General features: G+C 41.8%; 1 protein-coding gene across 21 annotated transcripts in view; it reads left to right on the top strand.

Moving 5' to 3' along the window:
- Window positions 1–22004, top strand: part of LOC100380858 (E3 ubiquitin-protein ligase MYCBP2) — a 354690-nt gene that overhangs the window by 36471 nt on the left and 296215 nt on the right. For all 21 annotated transcript variants that reach the window (XM_082968826.1, XM_082968836.1, XM_082968833.1 and 18 more), the window contains exons 4-5: window positions 8102–8255; window positions 18939–19135. In XM_082968826.1, the coding sequence (XP_082824952.1) occupies window positions 8102–8255; window positions 18939–19135 (351 nt within the window). The remainder of the gene's footprint in view (window positions 1–8101; window positions 8256–18938; window positions 19136–22004) is intronic.

Genomic DNA, 22004 nt, shown 5'->3' with positions numbered 1-22004 from the left:
TTTGTAATGAACAAAACAGAATAAGGCAAAAACATATATTATTGTAGGGCCCTACCTAATAATAATTGTATGAATTCAGGCTTTTTAAAATCAGAAGATTACATTTCTTGTCCTGATGGGGAATGTATACAACAGTCATGATAAACAGCCAATCTGATGTTAGCAAATCTGCAATGCAAGCCAAAACTTCCTCAAAAACACTTAAAGCTAAGTTTGGTTGCATTGACACTCATGAAGAACCTGTCCATGATTTCTTCCCTGCGAGAATGTCATTATTTTTGTGGCAAAATATTATTGATGTAAAAGGTCTGCAATAGTAGTAATTCCTTTTATCTTCCAGAATAAAAAAGTATTGTCAATTAGTGAGGGGGAAAAGCATGGTTATGGCAAATAGGAGTACAGGCAGATGTTTTCCTTATTTGATACCACATTTTTCTAAAATATTTAAAATGTTTTGCTTAAAGTTATTGCCATTAATATCTGTAGGAGATTTAGTTGATGAAAAGAGAAGTCCTGGAAGACAGGTGTTATGTTTATCCTGTTCAATAATGAGGTATGAACGGGTGGAGGGATCTACCACGCCAGGGTATGTATCCTGCCAATAAGCCAGTGCTCTAGCATTTGCTGCCCAATAATAATGCTGAAACTTTGGCAGGCTCAGGCCCCCTAATTCTTTGGGCTTGATAGTATCTCTAAAAAAAACAGTGTACTTTGTATCCCCACACAAAAGGCAAGATGATAGAATCCAAGGATTTGAAAAAAGCTTTAGTTAAAAATATAGTGGCAGATTCTAAACGAGATAAAGGAATCTGGGAGTGTAACCATTTTAATAGCGTTAACATGGCCTATCGTAGATAGGCAGCACTCTCCAGATTTCAACTTCTATCATGTCGGTAGGTCAATTTCTAAATACATTTAGAGTCCTTTGGGATGACAACATCAAAATATAAAATTTTGTCTCCTGTGATTTTAAAAGGTATAATTTTAAGAAACTCTGGGTTTGTCACCTTTTAAGAGGCATGAATTCACTTGTATACCAGTTTATGATGTACACAGAGGATTCTCCAAATTATTCTTATATTATAGTACCCTCCAAACTCGTCATTAAGCTCGAGACCCTGGGTCTCGACCCTGCCCTGTGCAACTGGGTCCTGGACTTTCTGACGGGCCGCCCCCAGGTGGTGAGGGTAGGAAACAACATCTCCACCCCACTGATCCTCAACACTGGGGTCCCACAAACGTGCGTTCTCAGCCCTCTCCTGTACTCCCTGTTCACCCATGACTGCGTGGCCATGCACGCCTCCAACTCAATCATCAAGTTTGCAGACGACACTACAGTGGTAGGCTTGATTACCAACAACGACGAGACGGCCTACAGGGAGGAGGCGAGGGCCCTTGGAGTGTGGTGTCAGGAAAATAACCTCACACTCAATGTTTACAAAACAAAGGAGATGATCGTGGACTTCAGGAAACAGCAGAGGGAGCAGCCCCCTATCCACATCGACGGGACAGTAGTGGAGAAGGTGGAAAGGTCCTCGGCGTACACATCACGGACAAACTCAAATGGTCCACCCACACAGACAGCGTGGTGAAGAAGGCGCAACAGCGCCTCTTCAACCTCAGGAGGCTGAAGAAATTTGGCTTGTCACCAAAAACACTCTCAAACTTTTACAGATGCACAATCGAGAGCATCCTGTCGGCTGTATCACCGCCTGGTACGGCAACTGCTCCGCCCACAACCACTAGGCAGTGAGGTCTGCACAACGCATCACCGGGGGCAAACTACCTGCCCTCCAGGACACCTACACCACCCGATGTCACAGGAAGGCCAAAAAGATCGTCTAGGACAACAACCACCCGAGCCACTGCTTGCTCACCCTGCTAACATCCAGAAGGCGAGGTCAGCACTGGTGCATCAAAGCGGGGACCGAAAAACAGCTTCTATCTCAAGGCCATCAGACTGTTAAACAGCCATCACTAACATTGAGTGGCTGCTGCCAACATACTGACTCAAATCTCTACCCACTTTAATAATTAAAAATGGGATGTAATAAATGTTTCACTAGTCACTTTAAACAATGCCACTTTATATAATGTTTACATACCCTACATTACTCATCTCATATGTATATACTGTACTCTATACCATCTACTGCATCTTGCCTATGCCGTTAAGCCATCGCTCATCCATATATTTATATGTACATATTCTTATTCATTCCTTTACACTTGTGTGTGTATAAGGTAGTTGTTGTGAAATTGTTAGATTACTTGTTAGATATTATTGCATGGTCGGAACTAGAAGCACAAGGATTTCGCTACACTTGCATTAACATCTGCTAACCATGTGCATGTGACCATTAAAATTTGATTTGATATGAAAGGGCCACGTCGTGACACTGTTCTGGACTTGGGGACTGTGAAGAGACCTCTTGTGGGGTATGAGTGGGCAGCTTGATGAGAGCCAAATATTTAAATCACCCAGAAAATATACCTCTGTTGATATCACATGCGTTATAAAGCATTTTATTCATATTATCCAGATACTGACAGTTAGCACTTGGTTATTGTTACGCACGCCTCTTGAAGGAGGGAACGCAACAACCCGCTACATCTCAACCCCGTGGAGTGAAAAAAGTATGTGATCGTAGGTGCGGGGAAGGACGACAGAGGCAGGGAATTTAGTATTCCTAAACACGGTAATGTGGGGAAAAGGGGCTAGATGGAACCAAAGCAAAGAAAGTAAAAGTTAAGGAATTCCCTCTCCTACCTTACCTGCCTTCCCACTTCTAACCTGACCTTTAGCACCACCTGGCTCGCTAACCAAAATATAGGGGTTGGTCCGCCCAGGTCTTACCTAGTGTGCGTAGACGGATTAAATACTACGGGTTATGTATGCCTGCAGGCCTCTTGCCTAAACGCTCCCAAGGTGCGTTCCCCTTCCCCCCTGGGAAGAAATTAAACAGAATAATTTTCCAACACTATAAGTGAAACATTTCAAAAACCAAAAACACTAAGTCCTATTGTCATACACATAACTCTGAAGGAGCGTCTACAAAACTCACTGACCACAACAACCAACACAGGACATAAAAATAAGCTATTTTCTCTGACAAAGGAACACTGGCTTTTATCAAGCTGGAGAAGGAGTTGGTAATTGAAGAAACAGCAGTATCTCCTGATGAGAGGGAGGGGTCAGAGCTCCAATCAACGATGGGGCTGACCAATCAGCTGCTTTAGGAATTCAGGAAGACATTTCCTGAAATAGACACACATGCATACAAACCAGCACAGAAACTGGGGAACGTAACAGTGGTCTATCGCAGCTTCCCACAAGAATGGGCTTTAGGTGAGGCAGATGAACCTGTAGCCATATTAATTCAACAGTATTTAACATTAGATTGCTTCTAAGCTTTATATATATTTTTTATTTCTTTTTCTCTCCAATTTCATGGTATCCAATTGGTAGTTAGTCTTGTCCCATCGCTGCAACTCCCGTACGGACTCGGGAGAGGCTTAAGTTGAGAGCTGTGCGTCCTCTGAAACACGACCCAGCCAAGCTACACTGCTTCTTGACACAACGCTCGCTTAACCCGGAAGCCAGCTACACCAATGTGTCGGAGGAAACACTGTAAACCTGGCGACCATGTCAGTGTGCATGCGCTCGGCCCGTCACAGGAGTCGCTAGAGCGCGATGGGACAAGAACATCCCGGCCGGCCACACCCTCCCCTAACCGGACGACGCTGGGCCAATTGTGTGCCGCCCCATGGGTCTCCCGGTCGCGGCCGGCTGCGACAGAGCCTGGACTTGAACCAGGATCTCTTGTGGCACAGCTAGCACTGCGATGCAGTACCTTAGGGCCTCCCGAGTGACAGTGGTCTAACAGTACACTTTAACTTGAAATTAAAACTACTTTCTGACCAAATTAGAAACTTGTAATATCTGAAAACGTAGCTAGCTAGACTCTTACCCGTATACATGGATGGACACTTCTCCCTCTCTGTCACGGATGACATGGTTGCCCTTAGCTAAGGAGATGGCATGGGGCATTATCCTGCTGGAAAAAACAATTTGCAGATGGACCCTGCTGCCATAAAGGGATTGAACTGATTGAATACCACAGGATATCTGAACATCATTGCCAAATGTTGCGTGACTTTTATCATGGGGCCCAATGTGTGCCATGAAAACACACCCCACACCACCAGCCTCCAGTCTTAACACATGGCATGATGGATGCATGTACTCAGTAGCGTAGCTTAATGATGGCATGCCCAGGTGCCCCCCAAAAAATGCGGGCCCCTATCACCACCTGTATTTCTCTTAAAATCAAACACATTTTGTTGGTAAGGCTGTGTTAATATTACTAAGCATTGTAACAGCAGAGCAGAACCTAATCTAAGGGCACATTTGAAGCTGTTACCAGAGAAGCCGCAATATAGCCAATACATTCAGCACCATGGACGACGGTCAGAAATTAACCTGTAAGTCGATCAGCACCACAGAAAGCACAAAGCGGTCAAAAACATCCTATTTTATCTGCAAATAATAGGCAATAGCCTATATTATAAAACATTCATATATAGAGCAATCTCTTGACAGAAACACCGCTAATGACCCAGTACATGCTCGCTGTAGTTATGATCTGATGATCTGCAGCCCACAGAGGCCTATAGCAAAAACACCAGAAAATTAATCAAGTGGAGCATTCAAACAGATTGCTTAAATGACAGCATGCCTTTTAACAGTATATGATGTGTATGTGCTTACTATTATTCTTATAACCCAGTTAAACGTATAGGCTGTGATGACAATGAAATGGCTCAGCGGCCGTGCACCAGAACATGGTTTCCAAAGACAGATCGAGCGTAGTCGTAGATTGACAAGCAATATAAATTCATCTAAAAAAAAGCTTGATTTATATAGGCTGTCTGTTTTGTACACTCAGTGCATATTCTCAAGCAATCTAAGTTAGGTCAATCTGCACATTTGGAAGTTGTGTTAATAGCTTCAGTCGTTTAAGTACGTGAGCGAGGGGACATACAATAATAATGCTATGTGAATTAATCCACATTTATGTAGTTATAGTTGATAAATGTGTTTAAAAATTTGAAGTTAGGATAGCCTGAACATGAGGAAGTTGGTTTACTGTCTCTAGCTTGAACGGTTTGAGTTACTTTTAAAAATTCTGAATGCAAGCAATCTAAGTTGGGTCAGTCTGTACATCTCAATGTTAGTTTGGTGTTAACTTAAGTGGTGGAGGAGATACATGGCCACATTTCCATATTCTTCCAATGTAAGTCTATGGCACTTTTATTGCCATTGAAATGCATTGGGAACTCATTAAAATAGTGTTGTAATACCAAAAGGTTTGGGCAGTCTGCACATTTGGAAGTTGGTTTTGTGTTAATAGCTTCAGTCGTTAAAGAGCTAGAGTGAGCGGAATATGTCAAATAATAATGAGGATGTAAGCCATCCAAAGTTGTGCATTGCTTTTCATGCACACCTAACTACAATTGCATTTATTTATATGGTCTATTTGCCCAAATCTAAGGATTTGGCTGTCTAACACACTGACATGCACAGCTCTCTGGATGAGGTTCTGTCTTCAAGTCTCCAGTGGGAGAGGAAGTCCCTTTAATCTATGTAATGTATTACAGGAAATTGACAAGTGCAGTCAATTGGCAGGAGGGGTGGAGTGCATGACACTTCATCTTGGGTATGACAGAGTTTGCCTCACGAGTCCAGCAGGCAGAGCTCAATAACTACAGGCAGATGTGAGATGCAGGAGGATGGCACTCTTCTTTTACCACTCCATGTAGAATTAACCATCTTTCATGACCAAAAGTATCATGAACATCTCATACCAAAGTCATGGGCATTGATATGGAGTTGGTCCCCCATTTGCTCCTATATCAGCCTCCAGTCTTCTGGGAAGGCTTTCCACTAGATGTTGGAACATTGCTGCGGGGACTTGCTTCCATTCAGCCACGAGCATTATTGAGGTTGGGCATTGATGTTGGCTGATTAGGCCTGGCTCGCAGTCGGCATTCCAATTCATTCCAAAGGCGTACGATGGGGTTGAGGTCAGGGCTTTGTGCATGCCAGTCAAGTTCTTCCACACCGATCTCGATAAACCATTTCTGTATGGACCTCGCGTTGTGCATTTGGGCATTGTCATGCTGAAACAGGAAAGGTCCTTGTCCAAACTCTTGCCCCAAAGCACAGAATCGTCTAGAATGTCATTGTATGCTGTAGCGTTAAGATTTCCCTTCACTGGAACTAAGGGGCCTAGCCTGAACCATGAAAAAAAGCCCCAGACCATTTATTACTCCTCCACCAAACTTTACAGTTGGCACTATGCATTGGGGCAGGTAGTGTTCTCCTGGCATTCGCCAAACCCATATACATCCGTCAGACTGCCAGATGTTAAACCATTATTCATTACTCCAGAGATTGCATTTCCACTGCTCCAGAGTCCAATGGAGGTGAACTTTACACCACTCTAGCCGACGCTTGGCATTGTGATCTTAGGCTTGTGTGCGGCTGCTTGGCAATGGAAACCCATTTCATGATAATCCTGGCAAACAGTTCTTGTGCTGACGTTGCTTCCAGAGGCAATTTGGAACTCAGTAGTGAGTGTTGCGACCTAGGACAGACGATTTTTACACGCTTTAGCTTTTGGAGTTCTTGTTCTGTGAGCTTGTGTGGCCTACCACTTTGTGACTGAGTCGTTGTTGCTCATAGACGTTTCCATTTCACAATAACAGCACTTACAGTTGACAGGGGCAGCTCTAGCAGGGCAGAAATTTGACAAACTGACACACAGCTTAATTATATTGATTGCATAATAGGCTACTCTATTTGATACAACTGAAATATGATCAGATGTTCAATGATGGTTGGATAGAAAGTTAGCCTATGTTAATGGCTATTTCTAAAAACAACAGAACGGCAGCCTGGTATGCTATAAAGCTGAGGGATGGGGCCGTAGAAAAGTAACCACTCTCTAAAGGACTGACATTCCATGAGATCAACATTATAGTGATCTACATGGTAATACCAAGGTTCTGTATAGATTAACTTGTGCTATAACTGCTGGGCCCTAAAGTTCAAAAACCTTCCTTAAATGCGACTTAATTTCCCCCTCAATCATAGCTGAACCTTGGACACAATAAAATATTTCTTCCATTTATCCAATAAAATATACTCTTCTATCTCATTCTGTAGTGGAACCGGCCAATTAATGAACCAATAAGGACGAACAAAAACAAGCTCCTCACGCTAATGAGGACAGAATAACTTTTTCTTTACTTAGGGTACCAAATGGCACCCTATTCCATATGATGTGCACTACTTTTGAGCAGAGCCCATAAGGATTCAGGCTCTGGTCAAACGTAGTGCACAATTTAGGGAATAAGATGCTATTTGGGACTGCCTTAATTCTGTTCTAACAGGCAACCCTGAGGCAGGCCTTTCTAGGCCAAATCGTTACCTTTAACTTACCCTCTCAGAGAGAAGCTATCGTTATAGGCTGATCAGAATGGATGTGAAACTTGGCTGTAATGCCCACACTGTACACACTGTTCAGGCTCGGAGCCTAGTAGAGGAAACTGAATGTTCTCTGGGGTCAAGTTCATTAGAGTAAACTGTAACAAAATGTTTTGCAACGGAAATGAAAATTTTTATGTCAGGTAGATGGTCCTCCCTGTCTCAATCCATTTTCGTCCGTTAGGGCCTAATAAAGAAGACGTGGGTTGTTTGGAAGGGGAAGGGGATAAAAGGAGAGCACAGGAGTCCATTTGAACCTTTGCGTAACCCTCCGATTGATAAAACTCAGAAAGATGCCTGTATAGAACCCAATAAATGCAAGTGTGTGTGTTTAAAACAATTTTCTAGCCTAGTTTTGTGGGTTGAGTGTTATTTAGGTTTAACCTCTCTGGGTTTTAGCTGAGGTGGTACCAGTGACTTCCTTTCTCTCTAGATTGTTGGCACTGGGCTATGTTGAGTCTTTAAGCCTCTTTGGTGTGTGATATTTTGATTTCTGTCTGTTGTAGTTTATAGCTATCTGATAACTGTATTGTGTGTTTCTCTCTCTAGATCATTGGCATCGGTCTGTGTGGGGTGTTTGAGCTGATCAAGGAGACGCGGTTCTCCCACCCTTCCCTGTGTCTGCGCAGCCTTCAGGCCCTGCTGCATATGCTGCAGGGACAACAACCAGAGGGCTTCCAGACTGAACCTCCTGATGTACTGGGTGAGTACTAATAATACTATTACCGCTACTACTACTAATATATTTATTTTATATAGCGCTTTCGTTTCAAGTATAATCTCAGTCACTTTAAAAACAAAATAAACCAAAAACAAATTAACCAAACAAATATAGGTATTTGAGCGATGGTCTTCTACATCTTTAGATGTTCCGAAAGGTATTATCTTGAGAGGAGGGAGCAAAGATGGTAAAGCCAAAGTCGTCATCTCTTGATAGTCACTCCTCCATAGGTAGGCAGGCTTCATCGTCCACTACTGAAATGTAGCACCCACATGGGTGATGCTTCAGTGACTGTAAAAGCGCCAGTAAGACCACCACACCTCAGCTGTGGTCCCGAAAAGCCCCAGATGAAGTGAGCCTCTTCATCCCAGCACACCGCAGTCCACTTCTCTCTATGAACTGGGTCAGGGAGCTAAAAAGCTGATGCTGTTGATTTGGTGTTGCTGCATCATTCAAATCATATTAGTTAGCGAGCCAAGCCAAATATAAACTGACTTGCCATAATCAGTCCTGCAATTCCCTGTGTCACCACCAGATATTTCAGTTAATCTATCAACAAGTTATCTAAAAAATTATAATAAATTGATGAAAAGATAATAAAACCTGTTCGCTAAAAGTGAGTTAGAAGTTAATACGTCTCTTTTTATCGCCAAAACAAAAGATGGCCAATCATGCAAAGCCTCAGACGAGGCATGGAAAATGTATTTAAAATGTAATAAAATGTATGCACTCTACTGTAAGTCGCTCTGGATAAGAGCGTCTGCTAAATGACTAAACTGTAAAATGTAAATGAAAAGTAACCCCCTCTCACAACCTGTCGGTCTCAGCAGATGCTAGCTCAAAGAAGCACCAGCATGGTTCAAAATGGGTTTGGCCAAAGGTATTACAAAAATTGAAGAGACACTTTCTGAACGCCTCATCAAAATTGATGTGTTGGTTGATAAACTCCACGAAGACCAGAAAGTCACAAAGGGACGAGTGACAAAGTTAGAGAAAGACCATGCTGACCACCAGGCTGCTATCCTGGAAGTCCACGAGGATGTTTATCAAAAGCACAAGAAGTTGGAGGACTCCATTTTGACACAGAGGATACATTTGAACCTTAGAAAAATGTCCAAAGCGCTCAAATTTCCTGAAGGCAATGGAGGGAAGAGATGCCATCGCCTTTCTACAGGAATGGATTCCCAGAATCCTGGATCTACCCCCTTCCGCGAGAGAGCCAATCGTACACTACGGAGAAATGAACCCAGGGAATTTGTTATTAAATCGCTACGGTACCAAGACAGTGTCCGCATCCTCGCTGCTGCCCGAGCAAAGGGAGAGCTCAAATATGGAGATGCGAGGATCTTTACTGCTCTTTCTCCCATACTACATGAGGAGGATGGCTTTCTCCCCACTCGAGGCTTCTGTGGCAGTCTGGCTTGGCATATGACCTGCGCTACCTGGCGACTTTGTGGATCGAAACCAAGAATGGTGAGCGCACATTTGACTCTGAAGATGTCTGAAGCATTCATGAAGAAGAAACTCCCTGACTTGTTCACTCCGACTACATCATGAGGAACTGAATTTCAAACTTGGATACAGTGGATAGTGAACTGTTAGAACATGGCGATATAACGAAATGACTCTCCGATATGATCGACTGTCTGGCTGGCAAGATGGCTAACTTGACAATGACTAGTGAGGTAACGTTGGAACATGGCTAATGTTGGCTGCGCTATTCAGCCAGCTAGCTAATTTTACATTAGTGTGACTATAGCTACACAGCATAGTCACACTATGTCAGGTAGTTTGAATGCTTTTATTTTTCGCATAGAGATCCAGTCGGGTTGGTTAAATAGTTGTGGCTGTAGACTGGGTTTCAAGCCTAAATTGTTCATATTACTTAAGGGTATTTTACTAACGTTTTCTGTCTTGTTTATAGTTAGTGATTTATGCTAGCGTTAGTGATACCGAGGCAGGAATAAGCTACACACTAGCTGGCACTAATGTTAACATATGTTTCCCATGCCAATAAAGCCCCTTGAATTGAAGCTAGCTGGCTGCTTATAACGTTAGCTTTGGGCAACAGGGTTCAGTAGCTGGCAAGCTATTTATTTTCATGAACTGAAGTTCAATTTCAATAGGTGAACAACAAGTGGCAACCTAGCTAATACTTACAAGGATTCCTAAATCATTGCTAAGAATAATGAAAATGACTGCAGTTTCTACTGGTCATTGTTTTCAGGCTGGTTGTATTGGGGCTAGCTAGGTACCAAGCTAAAGCTAGTTACCTCAGAAGTTGTGGTCGAACATATTATGCTTTATTGCCAACGCGGTATTGTAAACACATCGTTCGTGGCCTGTGTTTTCTTGTTTGCAGACTTTTTTGTACAGCTTTGACAGTGCTACTGTATATTTTTTGACACGCAAAGACCCAAACGACGTTCCATAGTATTGTAGCGACCCGCACAGACAGCTGTGGGTTATGTGTTAGGCTATTAGTGGGTTGTGTCGTACTTACCAGTGTTCGCGGGGTCATGCCAATCAACCTGCTATCTGCCAATCACGGGAATGCCTGGAATGTTCTCATACCGGGTAGCCTGGTGGTTGGCGGAGTGGCGTGGAGGGGGGTTGGGCAGGGGGATGGAGCATTGGAAGTTAAGACCGGGTTTAGCCATTGTTCTCTCTCATACGTCTGGGCTTCACAAGAGAAGGTCACGGTTGGTTTGTAGGGTACCTTTCATTTATTTGGCGTGGGCTACGGCCAAACAGTAGCCTGTGTTAAGTTGGGTTAATAAACTGTCCATTCTTAACTCCATCCTCTGTCTAGACAATTGTTCCTTTATGATCTAGTCAGGTCATTACAGTATGTATGTATGTCGTGAAGCTAATAGCAGTGACGCTATTACTGTGTAACTCCGGTAGGGCAACATCTGAAAAATAGCGCACTTGGTAGTGTGTACCGGTGCTCAACCTGTCGGCGAAAACCAACATCACCCACGACAAAGAACGGTTGATTGTCAAGGGCAATGATTTTCATTATCTTGGCGTTAATGGATTTCACCTTTTTAAGTTGTCTCGCTGAAATGGTCTTACTCTTTCAAATGACTGCTCGACTTGTTGACTGCTCGATCCACACAGCAGACTTTGTGGGCTAGGTTAAGAATGCTGTGTTGCAAGTGTAGCGCCAAATTTTACGTGGTGCAACGACGTTATGTAGGTATGCACATCGGCGTTAAACTAGACATCGGCTGATACAGACGTTGGCATTTTTAGCTAATATCGGCCGATTCCAATATGCGCATCCCTAGGTTAAATGATACTCATTTTACTCCCCTGCCCATAACAGTTAATCTAGAGTTAACATTTCTTATTCCTGCAGGCAAATAAGCAAGCATTTCGCTACACCCGCAGTAACATCTGCTAAATATGTGTATCATTAAAATTGTATTTGATTTGAATGGAACTTTAACTACTGGGTGTAAGTATTTATCAAGATCTATATCAGGTCATTCAGCCCTGCTGGCTTCATTACCAGTCAGTAAAACGCCTCAAGAAGATGGAGGTTTGGCACTTACTAAATAAATAATCCTACATTTCTGAACACTCATATCGACATCTTTTTTAGCACCAATAACAACTCTGCCTCCCTCAATTTTTATAAGGTTCTTAACCTCTTACATCTAGACGTTCCGCTAGCGGAACACCTGCTCCAATATCCAATGATAGGCGTGGCGCGAATTACAAATTCCTCAAAATTACAAAAACTTCAATTTTTCAAACATATGACTATTTCACAGCATTTTAAAGACAAGACTCTCCTTTATCTAACCACACTGTCCGATTTCAAAAAGGCTTTACAGCGAAAGCAAAACATTAGATTATGTCAGCAGAGTACCAAGCCAGAAATAATCAGACACCCATTTTTCAAGCTAGCATATGTCACAAAAACCCAGAAGACAGCTAAATGCAGCACTAACCTTTGATGATCTTCATCAGATGACACACCTAGGACATTATGTTATACAATACATGCATGTTTTGTTCAATCAAGTTCATATTTATATAAAAAAACAGCTTTTTACATTAGCATGTGACGTTCAGAACTAGCATACCCCCCGCAAACTTCCGGGGAATTTGCTAACAAATTACTCACGATAAACGTTCACAAAAAGCATAACAATTATTTTAAGAATTATAGATACAGAACTCCTCTATGCACTCGATATGTTCGATTTTAAAATAGCTTTTTGGTGAAAGCACATTTTGCAATATTCTAAGTACATAGCCCAGCCATCACGGGCTAGCTATTTAGACACCCGGCAAGTTTAGCACTCACCAATATCAGATTTACTATTATAAAAGTTTGATTACCTTTTGTTGTCTTCGTCAGAATGCACTCCCAGGACTGCTACTTCAATAACAAATGTTGGTTTGGTCCAAAATAATCCATCGTTATATCCGAATAGCGGCGTTTTGTTCGTGCGTCCCAGACACTATCCGAAATGGAAAATCAGGGTCGCGCACATGGCGCAATTCGTGACAAAAAAAATCTAAATATTCCATTACCGTACTTCGAAGCATGTCAACCGCTGTTTAAAATCCATTTTTATGCCATTTTTCTCGTAAAAAAGCGATAATATTCCGACCGGGAATGTCCATTTAGCTAAACAGAGGAAAGAAAACAAAGCTTTCGGTCGACGCGGGCACGAGCCTGAGTCTCACAGTACTGTAACCAGCCACTACCCAAACGCGCTACTTTGTTTCAGCCAGAGCCTGCAAAGCCACGATTCAGCGTTTTGCCGCCTTCTGAGAGCCTATGGCAGCCGTAGGAAGTGTCACGGGACAGCTAAGATCCTCACTCTTCAATAAACAGAGACAAGAAGAACGACACCTTGTCAGACAGGCCACTTCCTGCATGAAATCTTCTCAGGTTTTTGCCTGCAATATGAGTTCTGTTATACTCACAGACACCATTCAAACAGTTTTAGAAACTTTAGGGTGTTTTCTATCAAAAGCCAATAATTATATGCATATTCTAGTTACTGGGCAGGAGTAGTAACCAGATTAAATCGGGTACGTTTTTTTATCCAGCCGTGAAAATACTGCCCCCTAGCCATAACAGGTTAAGAGAAAAGCCCACTCTACCCTAACAAATGCTTTCTCAGCATCCGAGACAGCAGCGGTAGAAACTGTATTTGAGCGGTTTAACCACATTTGATGTAAGAGCCTCCTCATATTATCAGTTGAGGTTCTTAATAAATCCTAATTGGTCACTAAGTATAATATTAGGTAGTGCCTTCTCTAAGCGTATCGCAAGGGTCTTAGTAAGAATCTTGCAATTCACATTAAGGAGGCTGATAGCTCTAAAATTCCCAGGTTCTGTAGTATCTCTATCCTTTATAGGAATCAGCGATATCAAAGCCTCATTAAAGGTGTGCAGGGAGCCATTTTTAAATGCCTCCTGCTAAACCACTGCCAATACAGGTACAATAATGTCAGTATACAGTACCTGTTAAAGTTTGGACACACCTATTCATTCATGGGTTTTTATTTTGACTATTTTATACATTGTAGAATAATAGTGAAGATTTCATAACTATGAAATAACATGGAATCATGTAGTAACAAAATGTGTTAAACAAATCAAAATATATTTTAGATTCTTCAAAGTAGCCACCCTTTGCCTTGACGACAGCTTTGCACACTCTTAGCATTCTCTCAACCAGCGTCATGAGGAATGTCCAACAGTCTTGAAGGAGTTCCCACATATGCTGACTACCTGTTGGCTGCTTTTCCTTCACTCTGCGGTCCAACTCATCCCAAACCATCTCAATTGGGTTGAGGTTGGGTGATTGTGGAGGTCAGGTCATCTGATGCAGCACTCCATCACTTTCCTTCTTGGTCAAATATCCCTTACACAGCCTGGAGGTGTCCTGAAAAACAGGACCATCGGGTTCCATCTAAGCGCAAACCAGATGGGATGACGTATCGTTGCAGAATGCTGTGGTAGCCTTGCTGGTTAAGTGTGCCTTGAATTCTAAATAAATCACCGACAGTGTCACCAGCAAAGCACCATCACACCACCACCTCTTTGCTTCACAGTGGGAACCACACATGCGGAGATCAACCGTTCATCTCCTCTGCGTCCCACAAAGACACGGCAGTTGAAACCAAAAATCTCAAATTTGGACTCCAGACCAAAGGACAGATTTCCACCGGTCTAATGTTCTTTGCTCGTGTTTCTTGTCCCAAGCAAGTCTCTTCTTATTATTGGTGTCCTTCAGTAGTGGTTTCTTTGCAGCAATTCAACCATGAAGGCCTGATTCACAGTCTCCTCTGAACAGTTGATGTTGAGATGTCTGCTGCTTGAACTCTGATGCATTTATTTGGGCTGCAATCTGACGCTGGTAACTCTAATGATCTTATCCTCTACAGCAGAGGTAACTCTGGTCTTCCTTTCCTGTGGCGGTCCTCATGAGAGCCAGTTTCTTCATCAGCCTTCGTTTTTGCGACTGCACTTGAAGAAACTTTCAAAGATATTAACATTTTCCGTATTGACTGACCTTCATGTCTTAAAGTAATGATGGACTGTCGTTTCTCTTTGCTTATTTGAGCTGTTCTTGCTATAATATCGACTTGGTCTTTTTCCAAATAGGGTTATCTTCTGTATACCCACCCCTACCTTGTCATAACACAACTGATTGGCTCCTACTTGTTAAGAAGGAAAGAAATTCCACAAATTAACTTTAAGAAGGGACACCTGTTAATTGAAATGCATTCCAGGTGACTACCTCATGAAGCTGGTTGACAGAAAGCGAAGTGTGCGCGAAGTTATCAAGGCAAAGCGTGGATTCCATGTGTTATTTCATAGTTGTGATGTCTTCACTATTATTCCACAATGTAGAAAATATAAAAAAATAAAGAAAAACCCTTGAATGAGTAGGTGTGTCCGAAACTTTTGACTGGTATTATAGTTGTATAATATTTTACAGGAAGGCCATCCAGACCAGGTGATTTCCCTGCTTTCATAGATAAAATGACACTTCCTACGGCTCCCATGGGCTCTCAGAAGGCGGCAAAAAGCTGAATCGTGGCTTTGCAGGCTCTGGCTGAAAAAAGTAGCACGTTTGGATAGTGGCTGGTCACAGTACTGTGAGACTCAGGCGCGTGCACGAGGGGACTCTATGTTTTATCTTTGAACGAAAACCACCGCTCCCGGTCGGAATATTATCGCTTTTTTACGAGAAAAATTGCATAAAAATTGATTTTAAACAGCGGTTGACATGCTTCGAAGTACAGTAATGAAATATTTAGATTTTTTTTGTCACGAAATGCGTCATGCGCGTGACCCTTATTTACACTTCGGATAGTGTCTTGAACGCACGAACAAAACACCGCTATTTGGATATAACTATGGATTATTTTGAACCAAACCAACATTTGTTATTGAAGTAGCAGTCCTGGGAGTGCATTCTGACGAAGAACACCAAAGGTAATAACATTTTTCTTATAGTAAGTAAATCTGACTTTGGTGAAGGCTAAACTTGCTGGGTGTCTAAATAGCTAACCCGTGATGCCGGGCTATGTACTCAGAATATTGCAAAATGTGCTTTCACCGAAAAGCTATTTTAAAATCGGACACCTCGATTGCACAAAGGAGTTCTGTATCTATAATTCTTAAAATAATAATGTTTTTTGTGAACGTTTATCGTGAGTAATTTAGTAAATTCACCGGAAGTGTTCGGTGGGAATGCTAGTTCTGAACGTCACATGCTAATGTAAAAAGCTGGTTTTTGATATAAATATGAACTTGATTGAACAAAACATGCATGTATTGTTTAACATAATGTCCTAGGGTTGTCATCTGATGAAGATCATCAAAGGTTAGTGCTGCATTTAGCTGTGGTTTTGTTTTTTGTGACATTATATGCTAGCTTGAAAAATGGGTGTCTGATTATTTCTGGCTGGGTACTCTGCTGACATAATCTAAAGTTTTGCTTTCGCTGTAAAGCCTTTTTGAAATCGGACAGTGTGGTTAGATAAAGGAGAGTCTTGTCTTTAAAATGCTGTAAAATAGTCATATGTTTGAAAAATTGAAGTTTTTGTATTTTTGAGGAATTTGTAATTCGCGCCACGCCTATCATTGGATATTGGAGCAGGTGTTCCGCTAGCGGAACGTCTAGATGTAAGAGGTTAAATCTACCCTTCCTCTGCTAGTGACTGACTAAATATCTCATCTTGTAATAGCATGGTGTTGATTAAATCTATCCTTCCTCTGCTAGTGACTGACTAAATATCTCATCTTGTAATAGCATGGTGTTTTTTAAATCTACCCTTCCTCACAGTTTATATCTACTATAGCATGACATGTGAGGGCAATGGGACCAATCTGGCAAGTAATCCCATTTACCATGAAATTAGATATCAAGAATACATCTATTCTGGAGTGTGTCTTATGACAGTGGGAGAAGAAAGTATATTCTCTACCATTAGGATGGACTGATCTCCATATGTCTAAGGTGCACATTCTGCTAGCATATGTGTTGCAAGTCTATTCTTTGGTGTGGAGTTACCTGTAAATTTACTTCTATTAGTCATGTCCATCACTTGGTTAAAGTGTCCAGCAAGGACGATCTACCCCTCCATATTTCCCAGTATAACGTTGACCTCATGAAAAAAATCAGGGTTCTCCTTGTTGGGAGCATATATGTTGCATAACACTACCTTATAAGAGCCTCAATGCAGATGCGCCTGCCGGCTCATCAGTGTTGCTTCAACATTAAAACATTTAAAGTATTTTGCTCATCAGAATAATCACCCCATTTTGTTTTGAATTAAATGAGCTATGATAAACTTATGCAACCCAGCTTAAAATTTTAGTGCCTCTATCTGTTAAATGTGTTTCCTGTATGAACACAATTATCTGCCTGTTTTGATTTTAAATATGTCTATCTTTTTCCTCTTCACTTGGTTACCACAACCGTTTATATTCCGGTGTTATGTTTACATAACCATTATCCATATTTGCACTGAGTAGTTTTGCCTCTGAGCAAGAAGTGTCCCATTTAACACACTTGACAACTCTAATGAACATCATATAACATTTCACAAAATATGCTCCAGCTGTACAATAAAACGGTGTAAATAAACAGAGAAAACAAATTCCAAAATAAAACAAAGCAACTTGGAGCGTAAAGTTGCTTCGCAATGAGTCAATCATCACAGAACTGTCTTTGAAGCTGCAGAAGATAACCTGCAGCCTCAGCTAAAAGATTCCTAATGGTCCGTGAGGCGCTTGAAAGGCTAAATTAGTCCCGCAAACACATAGGCTACCTTCATTTGTAAACGGCATACAATTCAACTTGTATTTTACCTTGTCTCGTCGTCGTTATCTAGGCCAAACACCTTGCTCTATCAAGAATCTCTCAGTCTCCACATTGTCCTTGACAATCATTTTATTTCTCTTCCAAATAAAGAGCAGGGTCGCTGGGAATGCCAGTGTGTGCCTGGCGTTGTTTCTTCGCCGTTGCAAACTTCTTCCTCTTTATTGCCAGTTACTTGGAAAGGTTCCGGGAAAAAAGACAGCCGGCGGCCTTCCCACCAAACGCCTTCCTTTCGCTGCTTTAAGTACCTTCCCCCAGGCTGTAGATCGTAGGGTCGGATGAGAACCATTCTCGGGGTCCTATTCTCGTCAGGCATGGTTAAACTGCGATGGGTTTGTTCAAATTCGAATTCGTGCCTGTCATCAAATCCTTCTGTGATGATTTTCTGCACACAAGATTAGTCCACCACCAGCCTCACGCCTCTCTTTCAGATGAACCAATCTCACCGTATTTATCCTACTTCTGTTCTCAAGTTCTTTGACACGATTACACAATATGTACATATTTTTATCGTGATTGTCATTAACCTTCTCCAGACGGCCAATTTCTCGCATGGAATAGCCTTCATTTCTCAGAACAAGAATAGACTGACGAGTTTTAGAAAATCTCTTTTGTTTCCGGCCATTTTGAACCTCTAATCGATCCCACAAATGCTGATGCTCCAGATACTCAACTAGTCTAAAGAAGGCCAGTTTTATTGCTTTTTTTAATTAGCAGAACAGTTTTCAGCTGTGCTAACATAATTGCAAAAGGGTTTTCTAATGATCAATTAGCCTTTTAAAATGATAAACGTGGATTAGCTAATACAACGTGCCATTGGAACACAGGAGTGATGGTTGCTCATAATGGGCCTCTGTACGCCTATGTTGATATTCCATTCAAAATCAGCCGTTTGCAGCTTCAATAGTCATTTACAACATTAACGATGTCTACCCTGTATTTCTGATCAATTTGATGTTATTTTAATGGACAAAAAATTAGCTTTTCTTTCAAAAAGGACATTTCTAAATGACCCTAACCTTTTGAACAGTAGTGTATACACAGTATATTTACAGAGCTCTATTACTAGCACACGTGCATGGGCAGACACGCACAATGCATGTATACCTTCAGACGCGCAAACGCAAATAGACCAAGACACACACACACAGAGGCATGCACGCAAACACACACTTGCACGCACTTGTGCAGACACAGGTAAACACACACACACACACACACACACACACACACACACCCACACACACACACACACACACACCCCCGCCCCTCCTAACCCTCTATATTCTCCCTACAGAGTCTCTGTTCCAACTGCTGCTGGAGACAACAGTGCGCAGCACGGGGATGAACGACCCCACGGGGCAGGCCCTCACCGCCCTGTCCTGTGCCTGCCTCTTCAGCCTGGTGGTGTCCTGGGGAGACACGGGCAAGACCCTGCAGGCCGTCTCCGCCATACTCACCAACAACGGCAGTCATGCCTGCCAGACTATCCAGGTGAGATGACGCTGTGCCACACAACTCGAAACGATTCAACACACTTCCCTACTCAGGTTAGACTTGTTAAACCTGCTCCACACCACCAGACTGTCTCAAGGCAGCAGCATCTGGAGCTCTGAAGGAGAGCAGAAATTACATTGGAGTAAATGTCAAGCTTCTGATTTCCACCCTCTTATGTTACCCCGCCCGCATTCTTCCGGCAATTAAGTTTAGAATATTTGTGTGTGTGTACATTATTTTCTGTTTGAGTGATACTGTTTGTGTGTGTGCATTTGTCTGTCTGTAACCATGTATATCCAACCTTTTAATGCAAATAAAGTCATGCCATATAAAAATATATTACAACAGGTGTGATGAAAGCAGCAAGTGTCGATACAGTTTTGTAAATGTCAACAGACAATTTGTTGGCTCGGCATGGTGGGATCTTTGTCTCGGAGTTAATTATGCGACCATTGCGATGGAAACGGTTTTATGCGCAAATATTGTTAGAATGACCATGTCGATGTCAACATGCAGTTATGCGATCCTATGCTGTATGGTTTTCCCACTGCGACTTGGAAAATCATGCACAGTTTTATAGGCTACAGATTAAATAAATTATGATTTCAACTTCACAGGGTGGTAAAAGTGCACGGGGATGAGTTTGATGCTCCTTTTCCAAAAATATGTGAATTGGTCTTATGTAGCAACATTTTAAATGTACTTTTTTACATTGGATAAAAGTACACTCCGAGCTAGAAAATGGTATATCATACACTCCAGTTGAGGAACAATGAGAAAGTAATTCTGATTTGAAAGTTGATAAACTTGAAACCCTGCTTTTGGGAAAATGTCCCTTTTGAATATTTTTGGTACACCTACTGGAGACCTCTTCTTTGTCTATACCCATTCAGCATGGTTCACACCCTCTTAAGCCTTAGCCTCACCCATCTCTTTAAGGATTCACAGTGTAGTAAACAACCAAAGATTTCAATACTAAAAGTAGAGGCACTTTATCTAGTCCTTGGCCTATATCCTAATCTGACTTTGGTGCAGGTCATGCTATTCTTCACATTACCGTCTCTGGTAAACCCACATTATATCAAATAAAATCTGTTTATTGTAACATGCACAGGATACAGAAGGTGGAAATGGTACAGTGAAATGGTTACTTGCATAGTGGAGTCTTTTGTTTAGACATGTATCTAGCTAGCTAAACAATGAACCATATTCCCAACTCTAATGCCGCATTCAAAAAAGAAAAATGTGAACATCATCCAACATTCTTGAGCTCCGACACAGATCATACACGTAACGTTAGCTACTGAGCCAGCCAGCTAACGTTAGCTAACAGTACGCGCTAACTTGCAATGAAAATGACTTTCTGACAAAATTTGAAACGTGAAGTTTGCATACACTTAGGTTGGAGTCATTAACTCGTTTTTCAACCACTCCACACATTTCTTGTCAACAAACTGTAGTTTTGACAAGTCGGTTAGGACATCTACTTTGTGCATGACACAAGTAATTTTTCCAACAATTGTTTATAGACAGTGAATTTTAAGTGAAATAATCACAATTCCCGAGGGTCAGAAGTTTACAATACACTAAGTTGTCTGTGCCTTTAAACAGCTTGGAAAATTCCAGAAAATTATGTCATGGCTTTAGAAGCTTCTGATAAGCTAATTGACATAATTTGAGTCAATTGGAGGTGTACTTGCGGATGTATTTCAAGGCATACCTTCAAACTCAGGGCCTCTTTGCTTGAGATGATAGGAAAACCAAAAGAAATCAGCCAACACCTCAGAAAACAAATTGTAGACCACAAGTCTGGTTCATCCTTGAGAGCAATTTCCAAATGCCTGAAGGTACCATGTTCATCTGTACAAACAATAGTACGCAAGTATTAACACCATGGGACCACGCCACCGTCATACCGCTTAGGAAGGAGATGCGTTCTGTCTCCTAGAGATGAACGTACTTTCATGCGAAAAGTGCAAGTCAATCCCAGAACAGCAGCAAAGGACCTTGTGAAGATGCTGGTGGAAACGGGTACAAAAGTATCTATATCCACAGTAAAATTAGTCCTATATCGACATAACCTGAAAGGCCGCTCAGCACGGAAGAAGCCACTGCTCCAAAACCGCCATTAAAAAAGCCAGACTACGGTTTGCAACTGCACATGGGGAAAAAGATCATACGTTTGGATAAATGTCCTCTGGTCTGATGAAACAAAAATATAACTGTTTGGCTTTAATGACCTTTTATGTTTGGAGGAAAAAGGGGGATGCTTGCAAGCTGAAGAACACCATCCCAACCATGAAGCACGGGGGTGGCAGCATCATGTTGTGGGGGTTCTTTGCTGCAGGAGGGACTGGTGCATTTCACAAAATAGATGGCATCATGAGGTGGGAAAATGATGTGCATATATTGAAGACATCAGTCAGGAAGTTAAAGCTTGGTCGCAAATACGTCTTCAAAATGGACAATGACCCCAAGCATACTTCCAAAGTTGTGGCAAAATGTCTTAAGGACAACAAAATCAAGGTATTGGAGTGGCCATCACAAAGCCCTGAGTTAAATCCTATAGATAATTTGTTGTCAGAACTGAAAAACCGTGTGTGAGCAAGGAGGCCTACAAACCTGATTCAGTTACACCAGCTCTGTCAGGAGAAATGGCCAAAATTCACCCAACTTATTGTGGGTAGCTTGTGGAAGGCTTCCCGAAACGTTTGACCCAAGTTAAACAATTTAAAGGCAATGCTACCAAATAATTGAGTGTATGTAAACTTCTGACCCACTGGGAATGTGATGAAAGAAATAAAAGCTGAAATAAATCATTCTCTAATATTATTCTGACATTTCACATTCTTAAAATAAAGTGGTG

The sequence above is a fragment of the Salmo salar genome, chromosome 25, assembly GCF_965601325.2.
Source record: "Salmo salar chromosome 25, fSalSal1, whole genome shotgun sequence".
Classification (NCBI taxonomy): domain Eukaryota; kingdom Metazoa; phylum Chordata; class Actinopteri; order Salmoniformes; family Salmonidae; genus Salmo; species Salmo salar.
This window is presented reverse-complemented; position numbering and strand designations above follow the sequence as displayed.